A 25,321-nucleotide genomic window follows, 5' to 3' on the forward strand; every position below is an offset into this window, starting at 1 on the left:
TTTACTGTTTGCTGGTTATGCAGGAATTTGTGACTAGTTCATCAGTAGGCTTTATGTGATTGTTACCAAAACTTAGGTGTCTGCTGCCCTTTGAGATGGCATGAGCTGTCCTAAAAACCTGAGTGAGCTTGGCAAATGTAACACAGGTCCTCTTAAGCCTGTAATGTCCTGGATGTGTGGGTTGAGGCGAGGTGGTTATGTAGCTTCTGGAACCATCTTTGGTGTTCTGTATTTAGGTATCTGAATTTCAGCTTTTTATGAACTTCAGAGGTTCAAGGTAGATCACAGTATAATAAATATATATATTTGTAAAGGGTAATGAGTAGTTCTCTTGGAGAGCTGTTTTTAGAGTCTCATAATGAACACATGAATTACCTGATTCTGCCATATGGATATGGCATTCTTGATATTGTTTCATGGCAACTGCAAATATTGTTTGCAATGCTCTATATGAGTATGGTAGAACAAATATTTCATAATGAAGCAAATATCAATATCATTCAGGGTAACTGTTTGCTAAAAGCTTTGAAATCTTGCAATTATTGTATTCTGTGTAATTAAGTACATGTAATAAGGATGCATGAAATTTATTGCTACCTATTAAGGTGAAGTTCAGCTAGGATCTTTGATAGTAAGAGTTGTCTTCTATACTGCATCTGGCCTTTGAAAAGACATTAAAAATGTATTGTCCGATTAAAGAGCAGATTTGTTCTTTTTGGCAGTATTGGGTAGGCTGTCTAAGATTAGAAAGTCAGATTTACTTTCCTGCTCTGGGATGTCATGTACTCCTAACTTACTGAAGGCTGTGCCATTTAATTGCATATTGAGCTTTAATTAGAATTTTTATAATATTCTTTACAAAATATATCTTTCAAAAATACTCTTAACTGTGTCCATATTTATCTTATAATAACCCACAGATAAATCTAACAAATTTCTCAACTCCTGTGTCAGTATTCCATGTTGCTGCTATCTAGCCCTATCCTACTTTCATGTCTTGTGGTCAGAAAGTATTAGGAATGCTGGTAGCTAAATGAGCTGCTTTCAGTGGGGAAAACCCCCACATTTCTGAGTTCATTTAAGTTTGCATACAAGTTTTCTCTTCTTTTCTGATGGCACGTATCATTACATATGGAATTTGAGCCATTATCTGGGCCTTTAAGTGACTTTAGAGGTGCATAACTAGGAATGGTTCTTTTTTTCAACCAGATTGGTTTGCTTAAAGAAAAAGCTGGTATGTCTGGTCCTCTGGACCAAAGCCTTTTTTGTGCAGGCAGTATCTGTGGGGTATCTCTGAGTACCTCTCCAAGAGCAGCCTATAACGAGGGGTTGGAGCAGCTTCATCTCTTGGCTCCTTTCCACTGTCCTGTTCCTGCGTGGCACATGCTGTGGAACAGCACATTTTACATGTTAATGTTACAGGGTGTATGGCTTGTACGGAAGACTCAGCCTTACATCCTTTGGTCATTGAATGCCCATCCTTGTCCGAGGCCTGAGGGATATCAGGTGATTTAGGCGTTTCATGATGGCCCCCATCTCTTCTTCCTTTAGCTTAATTAGTGTCACGAGATGCAAGTGTTGCCCGGGTGGAAGTGCCTTTGTTCCAGTTCCATCCCAACAGCTGCTGTTTGGAGCTGAACATGGTATCCATCTCAGACACTCACAAACATGAAGAATAACAGAGCAGTTGATTTTTGGAAATTGAAGAGTGCCTTGTTGGACTTTGTGTTGGCTGAGGTGGACTTCAGTTTGTGTTCTGGCTAACAGTAGCAGAGGAGAGGAGGGGAGCAAACCTGTTTGTTTAAGGAGGTTGGATATCCACAGATGTGCTCTGTCAATGTTGGCAGTAGTTCTTCAATTACTGTCTTCTAAAATGGTGCAATGCCTTTATCAGCTGGACAGAAAACTGTCCCCTGACAATTTGTGGTTTTATTGCTGCTTGTGTGGGGAGCCTGCTCTGGTATTCTCAGAGTCTGGGCTCTCCTTCTGAGGAAACCATTTTCTATATTACTGTTATAGATGTCGTCCCTGTACTGGCACATCTGTGTATGAGGCTACACAGTGAAATGAATTGTGAAATGGATGTAGTGGAAGAATAGCCCATTTTCAGCCCTGTGGTCCCTAAAATGTTAAAGTGTGTGGCCAACAAAGGCAGCAGTGCCCCTGCATGGAGACAGTGAGTGATTATAGGAGTAGGTGCAGAGACTGAACTAAAGCTGTTTTTCAGAGTTGGCCCAGTTTTTCTCTGCTCCTGGTGTGTGAATTAGAGGGCAAATGGATGTTCATGAGCATTAACTTTTCGTGAACGCTGGACAAAATCCTTTGAAGAGATTTTTTTTTCCCTTGGCATTGTTCAGTGAAGTGTTTCAGAAGCGTTTCAGTTTCTCTGTTGCCTTCTGTTGGTTAGCAGGCCTTACGAGGCCTCACTCCAGCATTGCCACATTACTGTCACTCTCAGTAGTATGGGCATTTGCCAAAGGGTAGGTTACTTTTACCTTTTTGGTAACATAAATATCTTTCTTGAACTGGACAGGGGTCAGATGGAAGTTTTTCTGCAGTTCTGCCAAACAGTGTGATAACAGGAGCCCCAAGATAAGGTGTCCACGCTTGGTGAAGGGTGCAGGCAGGCAGAAGTGTTGGAAGTTTCCCAAGATGTCACTGTCCAGTAAACACACAGAGGTTGGAGTGTGTTTCAAAAATTGAAGGGTTTGTAAAACATGCTGTTCACATGTGCTCTCCAAGAACACTCAGTGCAGCCTCTACACCCCCGAGTTTGCTGATTTTTCTCTTTGTGGCCCTCTCAAGGGAGGGTGTGCGGGGGAGTGTCCTGGAGCTGGGAGCTGCTGAGGCCATCAGCTGCCGGCATGTCTGAGATAACACGCATGAGGAACCTGGTAAACAAGGAACCTTCCTTTCTGCAGCATTGCAGTTAGAACAGTGGCTCTGTAAGCAGTTCGAGCAAAGTAAACATTGGAGTGTCTGATTGAGAAGGTACCGTTTTGTTACTTTTATGTAATGTGAACTGCTGCTTTAATTAATTGGTTTGAACTTTGGAAGCAGATACACTTTCTAGTAAAGAAATCTTTCAGAGCGTGAACTTCTACCTCTCTTTCTGGTGATACTCAGCTGCCGGCCAGCACTGATTCAAGAAGAGCAGCCAGTCAGAGAAACTGCAAACTGTTGCATTTGTTGCATTTAAAAGGGTTTTTACTCTACTCATCACTTTCATGTTTTTCATCTTTCAGGTAATACTATCCCTAAGAGACATTAAAAAAATTCCCTTTGTCTTTATATTGACTTCCTTATGCATGTTTTCTTGCACTGTAATAATAGATCAAAACAGAATAATTATTCCCAGGTTATTGGGAAGTTAATTAATGAATCTCACAACACAAGTTATTTCTTGTATTTATAGAATTTTTTAGCCTTCATTTATTTAACACCTGTGGTAATGCCTAAGTATTCTGTTAATAAAGAAACCACTGAAGATCACTTAACTAAAGTAGCTTCTTATTAATAAATTTCTCATTTGTCAAACCAACTGCATTATTTATTTTTTGTGGTTTTGAAAATACACAGAATTGTGAACAAAAAAAGTAACTGGTAAACACAATTTTCAGAGCCAGAAGATGGAACAGAAGGCTTGTCATATCAGTGCAATAATGAAGTGTTCCTTTATTGTATATTTAGTTATAAGCTGACAAGCTTCAGCTATGAATTTGCTGGTCTGCAACAGATAAACCTAAGCCCTTTGCCCTTTAGCATGCTCTGGGCATTTGAGCACTTTGGTAGTGGGATATCAGTGAACAATTTGCCCTCTTGGCATCAGGTATATATTGTGGATAGTGGAGGTATTTAAAAACAAAGAGCAGAGCAAACAACTGTTTGGAGAGAGTGCTGTCAGTTCTGTTTCAGGTGTGACTGTAAACGTTGCTCCCAGCTCTGCTCTTCACTAGGGTCTTGTTGCTCAGAAACAGAGAAGCTGCATAAGCACAGCCAGGCACCAGTCTCTAACATCACCTCTCAGAGGTAACAGAACACAGAATCAAGACTCAATAAGCATAAAAGGTCTATAAACCTTTTAAGCCTTAAATGTTCTAAGCTGCTCAGTCAGCAAGACTGGTAAGTAAGAGAACAGTCATTATGTACTGTGATAGTATTAGAATGGGGAATTAGGCAGTTAAAACTTCCTCTTTTCTGTGCAGCAGAGTGGTGTTGAAAGTCTGCTGAACTGTTCATTTACACACAGGCAAAAACTGGTAGGTAGACTTAGGATCAGGAGAAAACTACTAAAAAGGAATCCTACACTCCTTTGCAGCTGGCAGTGTAGAGTGGCAGAAAGTATTTTAAAAGTGTATCACTCGTTAAGAATGGCATAAAAAAATAATTACTGTCTTGCCTAAGTGGTGCTGAAAAGGAGGAAAACGTCTGATTTAAATGTGTTGACCAGTGGGTGGTCTTTGTTCTTTCCTTTGCTCATTTGCAGGGGGATTGGACCTAGATGACCTTTCAGTGATTTCTGGGATTCTTTCATTAGCTGGTGTATATTCTACTTTGGATAGAAATAATTAATACATTTCTTTTCAGTATTCATTATAAATCTACAAAGAGTGCTCTGTTGATGTTTTTTTTGGGAAAGGATCCTGTAGAGTTGCAGATACAGACGTAGCTGAACAAGTCCTCCAGCTCTGCTTTCTTTGGAAAGCTGCATTTCAGCATTTGTACTTTCTAAAACAACATTACATAAACATTGTGGTGTTAACATTAATTTAATATTGGAGAGTGTAGCAGCGTTGAGTAGTACTGATTTTCCATGTTTCCACTTCAGAAAGCTATTAATAATTGATATTTCGAGTATGTATGGGCTTGCACGTTGGGGGAAAAAGCACATTGAAGATCATAGGTGTTGAGCTGCCTTGGCAGGTGAAACACAAATCCTGCGAGCTGTTACAAAGGAAATGTTTGTTAAAAGCAATGGGGGCGTTATCCTAAAAGTTGCCGAGCTCCGGAGGAGAGCTCTGTTGTATTCGGTCTGCCATCCAGTGGTGTCAGAGGAAACTGAACGGGAGTCACACAGTTACCTGTCCTGAGATTCTAACTTAGCCCGAGAGAGGCCAGAGAAAGGAAATTCGGAGTTCACAGCATCGGTTGAGGTGCTGGGAAGAAAACACAATTGTTCCTAAGGACATTATAAAGGCTGGTCAGGTTGTTTTTCCTGAGTTTCCTTTCCAATCCCCCAGCTACTGTTAGAAGTTGCAGGAGATGACAGTCACAGTAGTGCATATGATTGCAGTGAAAGAGAATCTTTTGCTATCTGTCAATGTTGAAGAGAGATTGATTTAATTTCAAGGAATATTTGAGGGAGGAATAACTTAATTTGGGGCTCTAAATGCTTCACAGGTCTTGTGAGTGATAGGTTGGTCAAATACTTCTCTTTAAATAGGCTTGTTAAGGTACTGCATTTTTGTATTTTCCCCCTGGTATTTTGTTATTGACTGGGAGGCATAGTAAACAGATAATATGGTTATGCTGTTGTTGAGTTTAAATTTTATTTCTAACAATCGGTTTCTAATTTTGCTTTCTCCAGCTTTTTAGATGTTTTAATTAAAGTCAGGAACAGACACAATGACGTGGTTCCAACAATGGCACAAGGGGTGATTGAATACAAGGAAAAATATGGCTTTGATCCATTTGTAAGCAGTAACATCCAGTATTTTCTAGATAGATTCTACACCAACCGCATCTCTTTCCGTATGCTTATTAACCAACACAGTAAGTAATTGCTTTTCTCTTCTTTGAAAACTCAGTAGTTATTGCTTGTAAACCTGAAGATGAAGCTAATTATGGCAAAGGATGTGCTGGCAACTGGTTAATTTGGTACTTGGTATTTGGCAATGATCAGAAATGAATCCAAAACACCAGTGTGCTTTCTTTTAGAATTGTCAGCCTTTGTTAGTGTGGCTGTTGCTTTTTAGTCTTGTTGGCTAAGCTGGCTTGTGAAGTGATACATGAAGTATTTTTAGGCAGTAGTAGAGTAGCTGTATCTTCCTGTTCACAAAGCTTTCAACATAGTTCATAGAGCTCATATTTATTTCATAATGAATTGCCAAGATGCTGTAAATTTTCAGTAGGTTAGGTACTATACATATTGTTTTTTCCAGCAAGTTACCTAGACTTTCTTGCCTTCTAAAAAGGTTGAGTATTTCTAACTGAATTTTTAAATTATACCTCTTGTCTCTCCTAACTTCCTATTTCCTGTTTATGGCTAAATGCTGGAATTAGTCATCCCTTGTCACTAGGTTCTGTTTCATTTGTTGTTACTAATAAACTCAATTTTCTATATTCATATTACAGAGTGAAGGGAGTTACTTGCACAGCTCCTATTAACCAGTATGTGCAACCATGCAGAAAGTGATCTGAGTAAAGTTAAGGACAGTCTTCTGATCTGTTTTAGTGTGTCTTGTGCCTTTTAGCTCTAGAGATTCATTTTCTGCTCAGTATTCTTCTTTCCTCAGCTCTTAGAAATTGTTGTACACTACAGATAATGTGGATGCTGGAGTAGGAGGTGTTTTACTACAAGTTGTGTCTTTCTAGTATCATGTGACTAACAAATGCCTTGCTGTGTGTGTACAGATAACTTGAATGTGGCAAAGCATACAAAATGAGATAAATGTACAGCTTTTGCTTTTATTGTACCTGGGCAGAAAAATGACAGACATAAAACCAAGTTAAAAGGCTTTCATGGAAGAGTTCTAGTAATAGAGTACAAACATTGTCCTAATAGGATTCTTGGGCTGAGTGCTAGCATAATTTGCACTAATTCTAAAATATTAAACTTGCTTCATTGAACTGAACTGGTTTTCCCTATGGCTCCTCCTCTTTTGCTGGTTGGAGCTTAAACCTGCTTGTAGATGCTTAAAGTTTAGTTAACGTTGTGTGATGTCTGTGTGTTAGCAGTGTTAGTGGTCTGTCTGTGATGGCAAGTATTAGTCTTGAAGCACTGAAGAAAAAGATAACTGGGAAGCAGAATGCAAACACAGGTTTTTACATAGTTTGCATTTCTGTTCCTACATTCCTGGCAGACTGTTTCCTACAGCACTGTTCTGCAGGACACAGTGCCCAGTGTGTGAGCTTGCTGTGCCCAGGTAGGAAAAGCTTTCAGATCTAGACTTCTGCTTACCTCATGCTGCACCCACTTCATGTCAGAGCTCACTAACTTGCTAAAATGGCAGAAAATCACTCCTGAAATGAAGTACAAAGCCTTTCTACCTCTTTGAGAGTCTTGTTTAAACTCTTGATGAAGGGTCTGGTGAGTACCAGACCCTTGCACAAACAGGGAGTGGGGATCATACTGCTGAGATCCAGGGAGAAAGGTGAGTGAGTGAGACCTCTGTGAAACTGCAGCTTGGGTGAGTGTAAAAGGCTTTTAGTAATGCCTTACAATTCCACAGTCCTTTTTGCTGTAATGTTTTCATTGTTGTGAGTGCTTCTGTTCTGGCGTAACAGTATGAATGAAGTGTTTCACATTTTAATTTTATCTAATTCTGATAATCTGCTTTGAAATGCAGGTTTTCACCTTAATTCTCCCAAATCATGAATTCTGTTTTAACTGGTCTTGACTGTAAAACCTGAAAAGTAAAAAAAAAAAAAAAAAAAAAAAAGAGGGAAGATGAGCAGTTAGACAAATAATCTTCTTAAATCAGGATTCTGGCAATTTGCTGGAGTACCTTTTTACAAAATGATGCAGTATCCAGTAAATCTCAGATACCATCAGATTCAAACTTTCTGGCCTGCCCCAAGGGTAATAAATAATTTACTACCATTTCTTTTTTATTTTAGCACTTCTGTTTGGTGGAGATATTAATCCCGCTCATCCCAAACATATTGGAAGTATTGATCCTAATTGTGATGTGGCAGAGGTGGTAAAAGGTAAGGTGAAATTGATATTTTTGTTACTGAAATCCCCCAGCTTAAAATATTCAGAAATATTTTAGTGAGAAGAGAGAAACTTTGGGTCTGTTAACAGAACTAAGAAAACAATTTGATTTTTAATAGCTTTAATGTGTACTTTTAAATATCAGATGAAGTGTCTAAATGTTTTGTTAAAGTTCAGATGTTTTCTTCCTGAAATACTTAGAAGCAGGTTCTCATGTACTGCTTTTGTATCACATGCTGGTATTACAGAAAACTGAGAGTAAGTGAAATTTCCATTTTTGTTTAGCTAGGCCTTTCAGTAAAATGTCCTCAGGTGTACAGATATGCCAGTGAAACTCCACTTTCCTCTGTCATCTGATCATACCACAGCTTGTTGTGTCTCCTGCAGAAGACATGGATGGGATGGTTGTACCTGACTGATCTGGCACAGTCACACTGGAAGTTCTGTTTGCTCTTTGTTGTTAATGGTTACATGCTTTCAGAATGTTAGCAAGGAGGCATGAGGCATGTGTGCTTCAAGAACTTCTCCATGGAAGGTTCACACGCTGGGTGTATCTATTTGCAAATGCAGGTTTTGCTGGAGGGGAGAGTTCCAGGCTCTGTCCTTTGCTGCTGTTTGTGCAGCTGCAAAGGGGGAAGAATGTGTTTCTTCCCCTCACTTTCTCTCAGCCTTTGGTGAAGTGAGAGGGAAACCTTTCTTTATCTCAAAGTCTGACCTGTATGGTAGCTCACTTTGTAATGCTTTTTACAGCTCTCTTACAGCTTTTTTCCTAGCTTTTCTTGACTCCTAGGGTGGCCTTTTTCAGCAGCTTTTTTTTCTTTTGATTGACCTTATTCCACTTTGACCTCAGCATTTTATATGTTACAGCCATGTTGTTTATTTAGCTTTGCCTTCTAATTAGCAATATTTGAATCAATTTTGATCATCAGATTTGCAGTTGCTGCCTTGACAGGGGAGTGCACAGTGTCAGAAGGTGCTAAATCCAGTTTTCAAGCAAGTAGCTAAAATAGATCATACACAACACTGACCAAGCAAGGGCATAGAAAACAGTGTCAAGTGTTGCCTTTCAAAGAAAGTAAATGTCCTTGAAGAAAGGGGCTGCATAGTCCTGTCAGGGAGTCAAGGTGATCGAGGCCTTTTCCTTGTAGAATTGGTGCAGGGTCTAATTTATGTTCTGTATGCTGTGCTAGCTCCCAAATGTTCTGGTTCACAGGCAGCATTCGGAGCAGTTCATCAGTTAAAATGTTGATTTTGGTACTGTATGTGGCAGCTATAAGCCCTGTATGCCCTTCAAACAATGAAGAAATGACTTAAACAGCCACTTCTCGCTTCAAGCAGCTACACCAGGTGTTGTCTGTGCTGCCTGAGGTGGCTATCTCTATCTTGCTGACTGTCCTGCAATAAGACTTTTGAGCTGACATTGAATTCAGGGTTTTTCCTGGAGCCAGGATTTTAGATTTACCAACAGATCACTCACCGTTATTGGTATTAAATCTCCACCCACACCATGAACTTCATGGTCTCTTCCACAGTCTTAGGACTCTGTCAAAGAGTTGGCTTTTAGAGGAAGATGAAATGTTAGACTGCACTCAGACCAGATTTTCTAAGAAACCAGTAAGAAATCTTTCAAATACAGAATTACAGAATGGGTCAGGTTGGAAGGGAGCAGAGCAAATCATGTGGTCCAGCCTCCCTCCCTGTTCAAGCAGGGCCATCCCAGAGCACATGGCACAGGATTGTGCCCAGGTGGTTCTTGAACATCTCCAGTGAAGGAGATTCCACAGCCTCTCTGGGCAATCTGTGCCAGTGCTTGGTCACTGCACAGGGAAGAAATTCTTCCTCATGTACAGCTGGAACTTCCTGTGCATCAGTTTCTGTCTCTGGTCCTATTGCTCAGCATCACAGAAAAGAGTCTCCAAAAAGCTCCATCCCTCTTGGCACCTTCCCTACTTTTAAACAGTGATGGGCTTCCCTCTCAGTTTTCTTTTCTCAGGGCTGAACAGGCTCAACTCCCTCAGTCTCTCTTTGTAAGAGAGATGCTCCAGTCCATTAATCATATTTGTTGTGCTCCACTGGATGCACTCCAGGATCTCCAGGTGTCTCTTGTCCTGGGGCAAGGCACAGCACTGCAGATACACTCCTCTCACCTGGGCTGAGCAGAGGGGCAGGATCACCTCCCTGCCCTGCTGGCAACGCTCTCCCTAGTGCACCCCAGGATCCCTTTGGCCCTCTCGGCCCCAGGGCACTGCTGGCTCATGGACAGCTCATTGTGCACCAGGAGCCCCAGGCCCTTCTCTGCAGAGCTGCCCCAGCCGGTCGGCCCCAGCCCGTGCTGGTGCCTGGCCTTGTCCTTCCCCGCTGCAGGAGCCTGCATTTGCCTGGGCTGGATCTCAGGCCGTTCCTCTGCCCGTCCCTGCAGCCTGTCAAGGCCCCTCTGAAGGGTGCACAGCTCTCGGGGGTATCAGCCACGCTCCCAGCTCTGAGCATCAGTGACCTCGCTGAGGAGGCCTCTGCCCCTTCCTGCAACTCACTGATGGATCTGTTAAACAATTCTGGGCCCAGTGTTGAGCCTTAGGAGGCACCACTAGTGACAAAGGGTAACTTAAACTTTCTACCCGAGTTTCAACAATACATAAAACCTGGTTTGGGCTATGGGGAGCTGTTTTCAGGGGGAGTAATTTTTGGTTCAGTGGGAAGGAATGAAAAATCTTATCCAGCTTTTCCCCCAAAATACCGTGAAAATTAAGTATTGTAAACAGTATTGTGTTTGGAAAACCTGAATTTATGGCTGCAATTGTCATCCTTTTTCATTTGAGATGGAAAGAACAAGTATTTAATTGTGATCAGGAAATTAAAAAGTACATTTTATTGTCAACGTGAGATTATATTCTTCTGGTTTTCAAGCCCCTCACAAAGAAGAAAAACAGCTTCTCTCCAGTATTGTGCTTTTCTTTGTAGAGCTTTAGATAGAGTTTTCCCTTTCCTGATAACTGGGCTATGAGTGTACAGAAAAAAAAATGGGATTAGATTGGATACCAGCTTCACGTTTGTAAACTAGAGCTCAAAGTGAGCGTTCTGTTTCTGGTCTTTCACAGGGAGGATGAACACTGCTGGTCGTTGCTAGAAGATTTTGATAAATCAATGTTTATTCTGTTGTTTTGTAGATGCTTATGAAACAGCTAAGATGTTATGTGAACAGTACTATACAGTAGCACCTGATCTGGAAGTTGAAGAATTCAATGGTAATTATGCAATTAATTTAACTGATGTAAGAAAATGCATTTCTGGTACCTGTGATTTCTACTTTTGTTAATTAATTGTAAGTTATAATTTGAATTATGCTGTTACTTTTGCTCAAATGTGTCTACATGGGCACCTGAATTATAGTTTATCATGATGTGCACTTATTTATGCTGAATGCAGAGTTCTATCTGCAAAATTCACAGTGACTTTAAAGAAAATAAACCAAGACTCCTCATAACTGAGAAGGAAATCTGCCTCCCTTCTAATCTTCTAACAGAACTGAAACTTCTTTCATTCCAAAGTATGCTTATAAACCCATGAATTCCACTGGCACTCTCAACACAGTGGTGAGCCCTTCTGTGTAAGATGGCAAAATTGGAATTTTTATTAGGTAGTCTATGCTTTAAATCCTATCATAAACTTCTCATGGGAAAATCTATTTCAAGTTGATTGCAGAGATGAAAATTGGATGACACAAAACTGATGAGACAGGCCTTATCAGCATATTGACTGCTTTTTGTTCATTATTTTATGGATAAAAGGGAGCTTATTTTTTTTTTAGTTAAAAAAAAAAATTCCTGAGTGAGCCTTTCCCTCATTTTGAACAGCAGCCAAATGTTAGACTAAGATGGTTCCAAACTTCAGTAGAAGAATTACAAAAGTCTCAGAAATAGGTAACACTCAATGTGAGAGTGTGATACATGGAATATGTGTTGCTCAAAGTGCTACTGAGTAGTGTAGAAATATTTCTCTACACAATGTGATAATGTCAGCAATGATGCATTGCCACCCACCTCTCCCAAAACCGAAGGATCTGACCTTCCCCTTTTAAACCAAGTGATTCTAGAGATAAAAATACTGAGTGTTGTAGCAGAGGAATCCATCAATGCAAAATTCATCTGAAGGCATAAGTGAAAAGATCCAACGAATTACCTGTTTCCTTTAAATCAGCTTATTATCAATATGAGGAAAGCAACTTTGCAAATTACCTCTCAAGAGTAACAGTAACTCATTCTGTCTCTGTGAGTCAAACCAGTTTGCCTTGGTTTTGGTGAAGCGTAAGGGAATGGGAGTGTGGACTGACAGAATTAACAGAATAAAGTATCAAGTTGCCTTGCAGAGCATTGTTTTGCTCTTCTCCTTTTCCTAGGAGTTTTCACTACGGTGTCACTTAAAATAATGACTGGGATTATTAGCAGCCCTCAGTGCCAAAAGGAATGAAGTTGACTCCAGTCATGTTCTTTGTGCATATTTTTGTCTTCCTGGAATTTATGAAGCAGACAGTTCGATTCTTCCCTTCAGTCTGAGCTGCTGCTCAGTCTGACTCAATTCTGTGACTGCATAATTTAATGCCGGTAGATATTTAATGTTCAGGGATGACTTCATCTTCAGCCCCAAAACTGTCCTGGAATCTATTAAATGCAGCTGTATTATTTCCTGCCCAATCAATCAGTGAGCACTCTGGCATTCAGAGCTGTGCCAAGCCATACACCTCTTGCTGAAACGCTCACAGTGGGACAGCAGAGGACCAACAATTCAGTGATGGATTGGAATATGGAAGCTGTGATATTGTTTGAAGTATATTTGAAAATTTTTATGAATACTTACATTTTGTGTGTTTTAATGAAGGGAAAATATGTAGTTGTTTTTAGAATATTTAAACAGTGGGTTTTTCTTTCGTTTAAGAATCTTTTTGTGCAGCAAATACTGTGCTTAAATAGTATGTGAGCATGTGAAAGTTTCCCACTTAAAGCAGGAAAGTTTTCTTGGTTAACATACACTGTTGTATGAAACCAACCACTGCTTAGTGAAGCTTTGTATCTAAACAAAGTCTGCTGACTGGATGGATTTGAAGATTGTAATTATAATGTGTTCTTTCAGGTGATAGCAGTGATGAAAATTTATGTTTTTACTTCATGGAACAAATGCACTGGGAAAATGAGAACATGCTTACATACTTGTCTGTGCCTACATGTTCGTGTTATTCTGGTAAAGGGCTATACTATGAAATACTATTTTGAACAAAAATTATTTGACATTTTTATTTCTCCTTTTTTTTTTAGCTAAAGCTCCAAACAAGCCTATTCAAGTAGTCTATGTACCTTCTCATCTGTTTCATATGTTATTTGAATTATTCAAGGTGGGTTGCACTTGTTAATATTTGTGAGGGTCTTGTGACCCTATTACTGTTGAAACTGAGATTCCTTTCAGTTACAGCTCTTAAATGCTATTTCAGTTTCCCTTTCTTAAGCCTACTCTTAAGTTTCCAACGCTCTTCACTTGTGTAAAAGCCAGACTTAAACCCCTCTCTTACGACCCTGTGTACATGAAAACTGCCTGGTTTCCCACTTCCCCTGTTGTGCTTTTGTATTTTTTTTGATTAACTTTGAACACTCATGACAGTCTAGTTTTGCAGTGGTGGAATATTCATAACCTTGCAGTTCTTATGAGCTTGCTTCTTTATTACATATTTGAGGACTGGTTAGGATCAGTGTCTTTATTGTGAAAACAGGCCCTGTATCTTTGAATAGACTAGATGACATGCTTTGTTTTGGTTTTGTGTTTTCTGAATAATTGGAACAAGAGTGAAAATGGAACACGTGAGAGCTGTTACATGGTTGGAAAGAACAGAGTAGGTCTCTAAGTGGTGCAGTTGAGCACCAGAAATTGAGGAGAAAACTTGTATTTGGCCAGAGAGAAACTTTTTCTAAGTACTGGTTTTTGGAGTTTGATTTCTGACATTTGCCAACTATGTTCATTTAAGTCTTCTCCCATTTTGGCATTTGTAACGTTAGTTTTGGGGCACAACAGATTAGAATTTGTACAGTACATGTGAGTATCTTTTTGGTACAAGTCATGAAACAAGCTGAAGCCAGTAAGTTGTAGCTGTAAAAAACTGGGAGGGACTGGAAGTAGAAATTCTGTTAATATGAAGTTGGATTAACAGATGGTAACTTAAACACTGTGACCCAGGCTGAGAAAATCAAAACTAGCTTTCTGTGGTGAAAATCACTGTTGGTGTGGTGCATGATGGCGGTGAAGGATGTTCTCATCCTGTGGATATATTTACTTGATTTCACACAGGAAAAAAAAAAAAAGTCTTGCTTTCTTTTCTCTGACTATATCAAATAAGTAAAAGTTATGTATAACAAGTTGTAATGTAAAGATTTAACTGGGCAATTCATTGAGTAGATGACTCTTGAACTTGTGTTAAATGCAGCCTTTTCTATCTTGTACACAACTGTAGGACAGAGTAGATGCTGCAAAATAAATTCAAGTTCCAACTTGCCACAAAAAGCTTATATGTTAAAGTTAGAATCAAAGAGACTGTATTTTCTTTTATCTTCAGAATTCAATGAGAGCTACAGTGGAACTGCATGAAGGTAAGAAAGAAGCCTATCCATCGATCAAAACCTTAGTCACTTTGGGGAAAGAAGATCTATCTATTAAGGTAAATGCCTAAAAAATAATACACAGCTTGCAAACCTGCTAGCTTTAGAGTAGTATGACCTTTAATTTGAAAAAGCAAATTAATTTTTGTATCACCTGCTTCATATTCATTAGAACAGAATATTTTCAATTGGGAAGGACCTACAAGGAACATCTTGTCCAACTGCCTGACCACTTCAGGGCTGACCAGTAGTCAAAGCACGTATATTAGGGGAAGTGTCCAAATGCATCTTGGTCACTGACAGGCTTGGGCCATTGACCATCTCTCCAGGAAACCTGTTCTGCCTTTCCCATACAGAAATGCTTCCTGATGTCCACTCTAAACCTCCCCTGATGTTGCAGCTTTGAACCATTCCCACGTGTCCCATCAGGGGATCCAGGGAGATGAGAGCAGCACCTCCCTCCCCAGTTCCCCTCCTCAGGAAGCTGTAGACCATGGCAAGGTCTCTTCCAGCCTTCTTTTCTCCAAACCAGACAGCCCCAAAGTCCCTAACTGCTCCTTTAGTATTTCTAAAGTATTTAGATAATGCTTCTTGATGTTTTATGGGTTTTTGTCTGAACCTAATGTTTAAAACTCTTCAATTTTCATTCCTTAGATAAGTGACCAAGGTGGAGGTGTACCTCTAAGAAAAATAGACAGATTGTTTAACTACATGTACTCAACAGCACCCAGGCCCAGTCTGGAGCCCTCGAGGGCTGTGCCTTTGGTAAGCAATTGCAATATGTATTTAAATGTCCCTTTGCACCACTCTGATTTTCCATTTCCCTTCACGGCAATCTGCTGGATCAGGTTTTCCATTGAGAAAATGGTTTATCATTAGCAAGTCTATCCAGGTAGAACAGGAGAAAATGAATTCTGTTATCATCACTTAGTCTATGGAATAGAAAATTACTTTGTCTCGACATTACATTCTTGGAAACAAGCATAAAAAACCTGCATAAGCATAGTGTTTTCACAGGTTAATGGGCAGGATCTTTAGTGCTGTATTACTGAGCAGGTGAATTACCTAATGAGCTCCTCTTTGGTGTATAAATTACTGTTAATCTAAGTTTCTATCATAAACGGATTAAAAAGGTGGACCACACTGCTGAGCACTCGAGTAGCACCTTCTGGTAATGCACAAGCTTATGCTGGAGCTTGAAGTTCATTTTTCTGTAAGTTGTGGACTGTAAAACACATGAAAAAACATTCCTGAACCTTCACATGGTGTGAGCATATTTGGTATATTCCTATTTAATTGGAAATATCTTATGTGATACTCCTTTCTGAGATGCATTAGAGCCATATTTCAAATAAAAAATAATTCCCCACAGTTTCATTTAGGCAAGGAAATTATTTCAATGTTGAATATGTCAATTCTTTTAGCAAGCATTATTTTAGAAAAATACCAAAATACTATTTCTAAATTGTTTTACTAAGTTGCATATTGGCTGGTGATAAAAGTAGTATAGCTGCTGTTCCACTTGACTGGTTTTCAGTAAGTGGATAAATACAGATACTGTGTTTTGCCTCTTCTCATCTCTGTTGCTTCTGTTTATCTCTAAGCCTGTTGAGAAGTCGATTCTTTAAGAAATTTCCTTTCCCTGCTTAGGAGCGTTCTCATCTGGCATGTTCCTAAGTGGCTGGTTTTTTTCTCCCCTACTGATATTTCTGTGCAAGTGCCTTCAGATGGATAATAGAATGTGGGACAGAGTATGGAATCACAGGATCCTTAGGAATGGAAGAGACTTCCCAAAATGGAGTCCAACCTTTGACCAAACAGCACCATGTGAATTAAACCACAGGACTAAGTGCCATGTCCAGTTGTTTCCTGGACGTTTCCAGGGATGGTGACTGACTCCAGTGCTTCCTTGGCCAGCCAGTTTCAATTCTTGACAATCCTTTCAGTGAAGAAATTCTTCCTGGTGTCCAGCCTGAACCTCCCTGGCACAACTTGGGGCTGTTCCCTCTTGTCCACGTGAGGATTTTGGATATAAATATTTAACAGTAAACTGAGGGTAAAATCAGTTCAGAGTGACTCAGAGGTAATAAATTTCCTCTTAGCTTATGAGCAGACAGTCTTTATGGTGCTGCCTTGGTCCACAGTGGGTCCATTGTGGCATGGCAGTGCATTTACCCTTTGCACTGTGGGAGGTGTGAAACCCAGTCCTGTGTAAGAGTCACAGCTCTTATCTCTACAGCACATCTCAGTCTCAAACTTCTGCTTTTTCATAGAAAATCTTCAAAACGTGGTGAGTGAGAGGGAGCAGGCCTTAATTCAAATAGAAGCTTTTTTTCTTTGTCACAAATGGTAGAATTTCTCTTGATGCATAATCTGCCTTTGTTCTGTCTCGCTTTTGATCAGCAATTTACTGTATCAGTCTACAAGGATTTCCTGAAACTTGTTCTCAGGATAAACTTAGACCTTGATTACCGGTTGTATTCACTATTAAACTGTCTCTTCCTTTGTAGCTCTGATTGTAAAATGTGCTCATCTTAGGACTGACACTATTTTTTTTTCCTTTTTTCAGTGCATCTTTAGCAGTGCATTGCTGTGTTTACTTCCTCATCTTCAAAACTGCTTACTTTGATTCTGTGGCATTTATCCATGTTATTTTTCTTCTGTATCCCATTATTTTGGGCTTTATTTTCCTTTCCCAGCCTATGCCACTGTAGTCAAACCTACAAAGGATCTCCTCTCTTGTGAGTCTGACCAATGCCTGTACAAGGCTGAATGCTGAAAAAAGCTGTTCAGCTCTGTTATTTATATATGTGTGCAGAAAGAAAAAACTCACAAACTCTAAGTCTGTGCATTATCTTGCCACTAACAGGAACAAGGACTTAGCAGTGAAGTTTGACAAGTTATGTGTTATGGCCCAGACGCAGTTAGAAAAGCAATTACACAGTTCTTTGTATGTCAGTCTGGAGATAAAAATCCTTCAGCAGAAAGGTTCCACATAAATCCTCTTTGGTGCCCATGCAGAAGGAGTTTCTTTATTGTTTAGTGCCAAAGACCAAACCACTAAAGAATGAGAGTGCTGCAGAAGGTTGGTATTGTGTCATCCTTGACTTAGGTAATATTCTAAGCTAGGCTGGGGTGCAGTGTAAATAGACATATTTTTCTGTTCTGACATTTCTTCCCCTTGTGATATGATCCCATGTCTAGTTTATGAAACATTCATGGATTTGGGCAGTGGAAGAGAGGTACCCTTCTGTTGATTGGGGAAAATTTTTTCTCCCTGTCATTGCAAATGTTTAAATAGTGCTGAGAAACCTTGTTACCATGGCAGCATTCAGATTCTAGCAGGTCTTGGGTTCATCTGCACTGCACATGGAGTACACATTAAAACACATGGTCATGCTTAATGATAGTAGGTTTTCTTAGGGAATTTAACGGTTTTCTCTCTAACATCATTTGTTTATAGCAGGAGAAACATGGCTTAAATTAGTTGTAATTTAATTCTGGCGATGCTAGTAATGCAGCAATGTATTAACTTCCTATTTGTTTAATGCATACCATAACATTTAATGATAAATTTGCTCTAAGGAGCTTTTCTTTCTCAAGACAGATGTGCTGTCATGGACTATTCTGTCCTCTAGGTCAAGCACAGATCTGGGTAGGAAACACCTCTTGTTAATTATCTTTTGCAAATTAGACCCTTTGCAAGGCCAGGATTAACAAGGTACTCATGTGGGGTATCTTGTCTCTGTATCTATTGTAAGTTACCTGATTTGGGAAGCGCCCTAAAGGCAGTGCACACAGAGGCTGACAGGAAATGTTTGAAAGAGGACTGTATGAAATAATGATGTGAGCTAGCACAGAACATAAAGGAACGGGAGACAAACAGAAATAGGGTTTTAAGGAGGGGTTGTTCTGGAGTGAGGAAAGTATAAAGTGTTTTCAGTATTGTTTGATACTGCCCTTTACTTGAGCTGGTCCTTGGGGTATGGACTGTCCACAAGTTGCCTTTTGGTTGCTGTGCTTTATAATTTCTCTAATGTATTTATTGTCCAATCTTCAGAAAAGGAAGTCAGCTTTTGACAATTTTTAGTTCTTTGTAAGACAGTCAAATCAATTTTTTAGAGGTTAAGAAAGAAATCTTTGAAGTTTCAAGGCCAGGTGTTTGAAAGTGACGCATATATCTCTAGTGGGAGATGAAATGTCTCTTGGAGAAATTTAAAACATGACGTTGGAAAAAGTGCAGCTAAGCAACTGTTTTAACTCTGTTAATGGATGCTAATAACTATGACAAACAGTGTGTGAAAAGGACATATTTGGCACTTCTGTTTCTTATTTTGCTCAGAACTGAATGAACCAATTTAGTACTAAATTTAGAATTCTGTAAAAACAAGGCAAAAAAGGCCAAAAGATATCATAGTAGATGACAACAAGAGAATTTGTGATGGATACCGTAGTACAAGTTCTTTAATGTTCACTTTTCCCTCAAGGGATTTTCTATAAAGTGATACCACATATTAACTGTACATAATGCTTGCAAATCCTTCTTCTTAGCTTTTTTTTTTTTTTTTTGGTATGATTTTAGGCCTTTGTTTATAAAATTCAGGGCATGTTTATCACTTTTATGTCAGGTTGCTTTTGTAGAAATATTATTGTGGAATGAATTTATTGGTTTTCTGAAAGCTTCAAGTGTCTAATTTTTTTCATAATCCACCCATACTACCTTGACTTGTATGTGTTTGAGGTTTTTTTTCCAAATGCTTGTCTGTTTGGAATAGTTCCTTTATTGCACTGGATAGTCCTGAAAAATTGAGGTGGGACTTGGTTGCATAACCGACCACTGTGGTCTCTCTTCTGAAAAGAGTCATGTGTTGAGAAAAATCTTATTCCCTGGCTCCAGTGAGAGAGACTTGGAGGGTTTTCTTACAACTTTTCATACAAGAGAGGGTTGGAAGAGGTGCCAAGTGATTGATTTTGTTGCAGGCATGGTTATGAATATTAGTTTTGTCAATTTAAAATCTAAACTTCGTACCCATCAAGTCCATTATGCTTTGAAAATGGTGTGGACTGTACTGTGTCTCAGTCCTCAGGAGATGCTTCAGTGCTGTGGAATCCTGATCTCTTGTCAAACAGAGAGAGTAATTTGCCTTGTATTAGTCTGTGTTCCTCTGCAGGACTCTGCTGATCTCTGGCACTTTGGCATCAGCAGTCACTTAATAGTGTGACCTAGAAGAAGTAAACCAGAGTTGTCTCTGGCTTTTTTGTGTAGTCTCCTAAGTGTGGAGACATTTGAGATAATAATCATAGGTTTGGGGGAGAAAAAATACGCTGTCAAAACTGATTTCTACCAAAGAAAGGATGCAGTACTTCAGCAGTGGTCACCACAGCGAGGAAGCTGTGTAGAGCATTTCTTTGCTTTGCTGGTTGCAGGCAGCATGTGTGGTATGCTGCACCTACCTGCCTCTGAGAAAATACAAAGGGAGTTCTAGCAAAGGAGTCAGCCCTTTTTGTAGTAAAAACTAGTCCACAGGCAAAAAGGAGTTTGCTCAAAAGGCTGAAATATAGATTTAGAGTATAAGCTGAGAAATAAAGGAAAGCTTCAAAAATAATTTGATGCAAATTTAGACATCCTCTCTTTTGTAAATTAATGCAGAGATCTGTTGCATTTTTTTAACTTTTCATCATGTTTTTCCTTTTGTTCTCTTGTTTTTGCAGGCTGGGTTTGGCTATGGATTGCCAATTTCTCGTCTGTATGCAAGGTACTTTCAAGGTGACCTTAAACTCTACTCAATGGAAGGCGTGGGTTCAGATGCTGTTATTTATTTGAAGGTATATATTTCACCCTTTTATAAACTAGTAATGCAGTGCAGATTGGTTTTAGCAGGTTCTTTTCACTCTTCAGCTTGTTTTGACATTTTTTTCTATCTTTGACATTTTTACCTAAATCAGTTACATAAAATCCTAAACCCCAAGGTTATATATATATTAATCTGGCAGTAATACTAGTTCATTTGCTTTGATTTGTTTTTTTCAGTCCTTGTGTTGGATTGTTGTGTTTTGTTAATCTGTCGTAAGTCGTGAATCTTCCAAGAACTGTGATGAGAGATAATTTTGGTTGATGCTTTTTGATTCTAAGTTTTGGCCACAGTAGAAATGAGAAGACCATTAGCCAACTCCTGGCCAGTAAATATGTTCAATTCTGTGCAGTTCTTGATGCAATAGACTGTATTGGTCCTGTTGTCATTTTCTGGGAAAGCCCAGGCTACTCAGGGGCTAAAGGCTGACACTGATTCCCTCAGGGAGTTTAACAGAACAGTGTGTAGCTCATGTAGGTTGTTGGCTTTGCACTGTCCCTGTGCCTTGCTGTATGTAGCAAGGGAGTTGTGGACTCCTCTGCTTCTGATGGGTTTGATCCCTCTGCATGTGTGTGTGGAGGAAAACGGCCTCCTTCTTCCTCTGGCCTTTCTCAGAGGAAGACAGTGGCACAGGGCACTGCACTGGGTCAGCCCCTACAGGTCAGTGTGCTGGCAGAGCCCAAATGCATTGGGGAAGGGAAATGTTGGAGTAGCTGTCTGCTCTATGTCAGTAACAAATCTCACTAAAATATTTCTGACCAAAAACCTTTTTCTTGCTACTTGTGTAGACACCATTCCCTGGAAGGAAGGGAAATATTTTCCAATGGTATTATTTTCTTTTAATTTTGACTGGGACTTTGAGTATAACTAGAGCTACTAGTCACAGCTCAAGTATTTTCAGAGCAGTGCTGTGGCGTGTAGCACTGGGATAACTGTGACACTTGTTGGGTGCAGAAGTTGTAACTGCAGAACTCCCCAGAGTATCACCTTGCTTTTGTATTTCCAGTGATACCTAACCCATTGCTTTTGTTTTTCCTTAGGCCCTTTCAAGTGAATCATTTGAAAGACTTCCCGTTTTTAATAAGTCAGCATGGCGGCACTACAAGACCACACCTGAAGCAGATGACTGGAGCAATCCTAGCAGTGAACCAAGGGATGCTTCTAAATATAAAGCTAATCGATAATTTGCCACCTTTTGTCTCTGTTGGAGATGACCTCTGCATTCAGTATAAAGTCTCTGCTTTGTTCCAAAATCCTTCAAACCACAGTAGCTAATTACTTCCAAACAAAGACCTAATCAGGGCATTGAAAAACACTAAGAACAAAGTGATGATTGGGACTTAAAGGAAGGCACTGAGCACGTTTGGTATGTGAATCCTATGTACTTCACCAGAATATGCTTGGTTGCTTCAGTCATGCATTGACAAAAGGGATCTCACTGTGATTGCACTTAGGAACACGATGTTTTAACAAAAAGTTTGAAGAGGCCAATTCTTATTCCAGTGTAAGGATTGGGAAGATGTGCAGAATCCCTTAAAGTGGTGAATAGTATCTTGCACAGCAATACGGTGTAAGAGAAAAATTCTAACGTAGTTAAATGTGTGCTTTGAAAATCCACTGTATGCGGCATTTTGTATTGCACAGTGTCACCCCTAAGAGAAAATCCCTTGGAGCTCTTCAGATCTTATCTCTAGTGAGTTTATAAATGCATAGTTCTAAAAAGGGTTGTGCAGCTTTAAACTGATGCTTTCTCCAAATTCCCAAACCCATTTGTCATGTGCATACAAAAGTTGTGTTGTTGTAAGACGGTAGGGTTTCCACTTCTTGGTATGCACCTTAATGATTTTCTTGACACAGAAATGCATTTCTATGCATTCTTCCTTGTTTTGAGGAAAGCTCCTAAGAAGTTAGATCATCTCTCCGGACGAGAAATTCTGTCAATACAGGGCAGGGGTAATTCAATTTCCTATTTGCCTATTGTTTTAGGGGAATTGGAGTGGGGAGAGAAATGCTGAGAGGCCAGACAGCCAGTCATACAAATGAATTTGCCTTAAGAGTGTTGGTTGCTTGAAATCTGATTAGTTTAAAACCTGTAAATAGTTTGCAAAGTTATTTATACATTCAGTGTCTGACTACAGTCTGGTAATCTGAATTTGTAGTGTATATAAAGGTGTTGTACACCAGCTTTTGGAACGTTGTTGGTTTAAGTACATGAAACTGGAAATACAGTAGAAATGGGAGGGACAAAATGTGGCTGGTACCTGGTTTAAGTTAAAAAATATCAAAGATGAAAAAAATCCCAAGTATTTTCCCCTTAAATTTGTGTTAAGGGTCATTACTGCCTGTTAGAAAACCGGTCTTACAAAGTCTTTGCCAAATGCTGTTTCTGATACTTTGGCCTTTCAGAAAAACCTGTGCAATTTAGAAGTTCTGGTGATACATTAGCTGTGGCAATAAAATAGATGAGTTGTAAGCAGCTCTGATGCACCCTCAATTTCTCTTAGGTGTTTTGATATTTTTTGGAACGATAATAGAGATTTTAGCACGGAAAAATGAAACTTGTTTACTAAAATTGTCCCTTTTGTCCTCCCAGTATTTATTTTTATAAGGAACTGATTTATTAGGGAAATGCTGAAAAATTCCTAGGTATTTTAAAAAAGAAAAAGAATCTTAGTTTGACTTAACAATAGTACTTTGCACTTCATAGCACATGTCATTGAAGGATTATAAAGTGCTTTGAGCAATAAACTCCATAGAGCCCCATTTCTGAGGAGTCGGAAGTTCTTGCCTTGCCTGTTGCAGCGAGTTCCTGAACTGGTGTGAGCCGTGGATGAGCTCCCAGAGCTCGAGGTCCCATGGCTGTTCCCACACACAGGGACTGGGATCAGGCCCGTGGGAGCACCGGGTCCTCGTCTCCACGGGCTGCTGCCCTTCCCTGCGGATCAGGCGGCGGCAGGGCAGCTGCTGAAGGCTGTCCCCGCTGGGCAGTGCTGCCCTCAGAGCCCCCTCTGCCAGCAGGCAGGAAGAGCAGGGGGCTGATGGGGCCCTCCCGTTCCCAAACAGCACTCGTCTGGCCCTGGCCAGAGGATCTCGGCAGGGCACGGTGAGGGTGTGACGTGTGTGGCATCCAGAGCAGCAGCTTCCCAGCGCTGCAGGCGCTGCTGCAAAGGCAGGCTGCTGCTCAAGCAACACAGCTGTGCTGCTGGGGTGAAACCAGGGGAACGGTTTGACTGAAACACTGGTTGCAAGTCACAGCTACTAAAATTGAGTCGTTTATCTTCTGCACCCACCTGTAACTTCTTACTGTTTTTAAAATAATTTAAAGTTGCATATGTTTTATAGTAATTGCAGAGGAGAGTTTGCTTAAAGATAGAAATTTGTGATGAAACTAATATTTCCTCAGTTGCATGTGGTCAGTTTTTTATAGAACATTACCCAGAATATTCCAAGGAACAAGGTAGTCTGCATAAGAAACTCTGAGTTTCAGCTTTTGTTAGAAATTGTATTTTGAAGAAGTAAATCCTGACCTGGTACTTGTTTTTGGCTGTCTCCTTGTACATGATGAGGACAGGGAACAGAAAGCAAAGGAAGGATGCTGACATATTGGACTTGTTTTCATGAGGTGAATGTAGGCCCTGGGAGCCATGAGATGTAAACCATACAAACTGTGAACAAAAGCTGAAGATACCGTGGAGGATGTTATGGTGTATTGGTGATGTCACTTCTTGATCCACAAAAACAACTGTCTGACTTTCAGGACCGGAGTGCTCCAGTACTTGAGAACTGAACTCCCCTGAAATGATACCCATTTCCAAGAACCCTGAGCTTGTACGAACACCTCAAAGCACCAGGGTGGAGCACAAGGAATTAATTTTCTTTCTGTTGCCCAAGGTCTTTATGGGGGTGTTAAAATGAATACCAGAGAGAAGCAACTTTTCTTCTCTCTAACCTTGTCCAGGCAGCCTGTGCTTTAGTGGCAACCCCGGGTGTGCCATCAGTTGTTCTCCACTCATTGTTCTTCTTCCATGTTTCTACATATTAGTCTGAAAAATGTTTGAGGAAGCAGCAGTCTTCCAATTAGGAAAGGCTTTTTCAATGGCTGTGCCTAAAAAAATGAGCATGGCTGGTTTAACTACAAATACAGATTTTTTTTTTTTCAGCTACTTCGACCTTTGATTAGAATCTCTTATAACCATGTTTTAATATCTTGGAGCTGTTAATTCCAAACTTTCTCATGATACAAAAGTATATTTCTTTTTTATGAATTTCAGAGTTATGGCCTGCTGATGTCATTGCAACCTGCTTGTCTTGACTTACAGGACACACAAATACAAAAAAAATGTTTTCAGTGAAAATGTTCCTTACCTGTTGTGTTTAGTGATTAACAAACTGAACAAGAGATGTTTGCTCCTTGATTCTTCCTGAGAATTTACAAACAACTCCTGTATGTCATAGTATAACAGTTTACTTTTTGTCCATTGTGCATTTTCCTGAGGTGTCTTGAATGTAATGTTATTAATCTCCTGCCTAGTTTATTATTAATAGATATAGAAGTCTCTCCAAGTCATGTACATATTTGTGTTCCCTGCTTTTCTAGGCTTTGTTTCGAGGCAATAGGGGGTCTTTCAGAATCCACACTTGATGAGAAAATATTCAGAAGATAACCAAAATGCAACTCAGGTGCAGTCTTTGCCTTTGTAATTGACTGTGATGACTTAGGAGAGTGCAGAGAAAATCTTTGTCGTGCTGCAGTCTGTGCTACCTCTTGGGCAGTGTTGAAAGCAGGTCCATTGGCACATGCTTAAATAATATGGATATTAATTTTAGTGTCCTTGGAAAACTCAGGCTACTTTTTGGCTGTCAAAGGCTACATTTACTGCTGCAACTGGGTAGCATTC

General features: G+C 39.9%; 1 protein-coding gene across 1 annotated transcript in view; it reads left to right on the top strand.

The window, feature by feature from the left end:
• Positions 1-23,186, top strand: part of PDK3 (pyruvate dehydrogenase kinase 3) — a 50,313-nt gene extending 27,127 nt beyond the window's left edge. Inside the window, exons 4-11 of the mRNA XM_040056292.2 lie at positions 5,588-5,772; positions 7,840-7,929; positions 11,101-11,178; positions 13,243-13,319; positions 14,529-14,630; positions 15,226-15,336; positions 20,284-20,397; positions 21,464-23,186. Coding sequence (XP_039912226.1) covers positions 5,588-5,772; positions 7,840-7,929; positions 11,101-11,178; positions 13,243-13,319; positions 14,529-14,630; positions 15,226-15,336; positions 20,284-20,397; positions 21,464-21,607 — 901 coding nt within the window. The 3' untranslated portion in view covers positions 21,608-23,186. The remainder of the gene's footprint in view (positions 1-5,587; positions 5,773-7,839; positions 7,930-11,100; positions 11,179-13,242; positions 13,320-14,528; positions 14,631-15,225; positions 15,337-20,283; positions 20,398-21,463) is intronic.
• Positions 23,187-25,321: the final 2,135 nt, after the last annotated feature.

Source organism: Hirundo rustica, chromosome 2 (genome assembly GCF_015227805.2).
Source record: "Hirundo rustica isolate bHirRus1 chromosome 2, bHirRus1.pri.v3, whole genome shotgun sequence".
Lineage (NCBI taxonomy): Eukaryota > Metazoa > Chordata > Aves > Passeriformes > Hirundinidae > Hirundo > Hirundo rustica.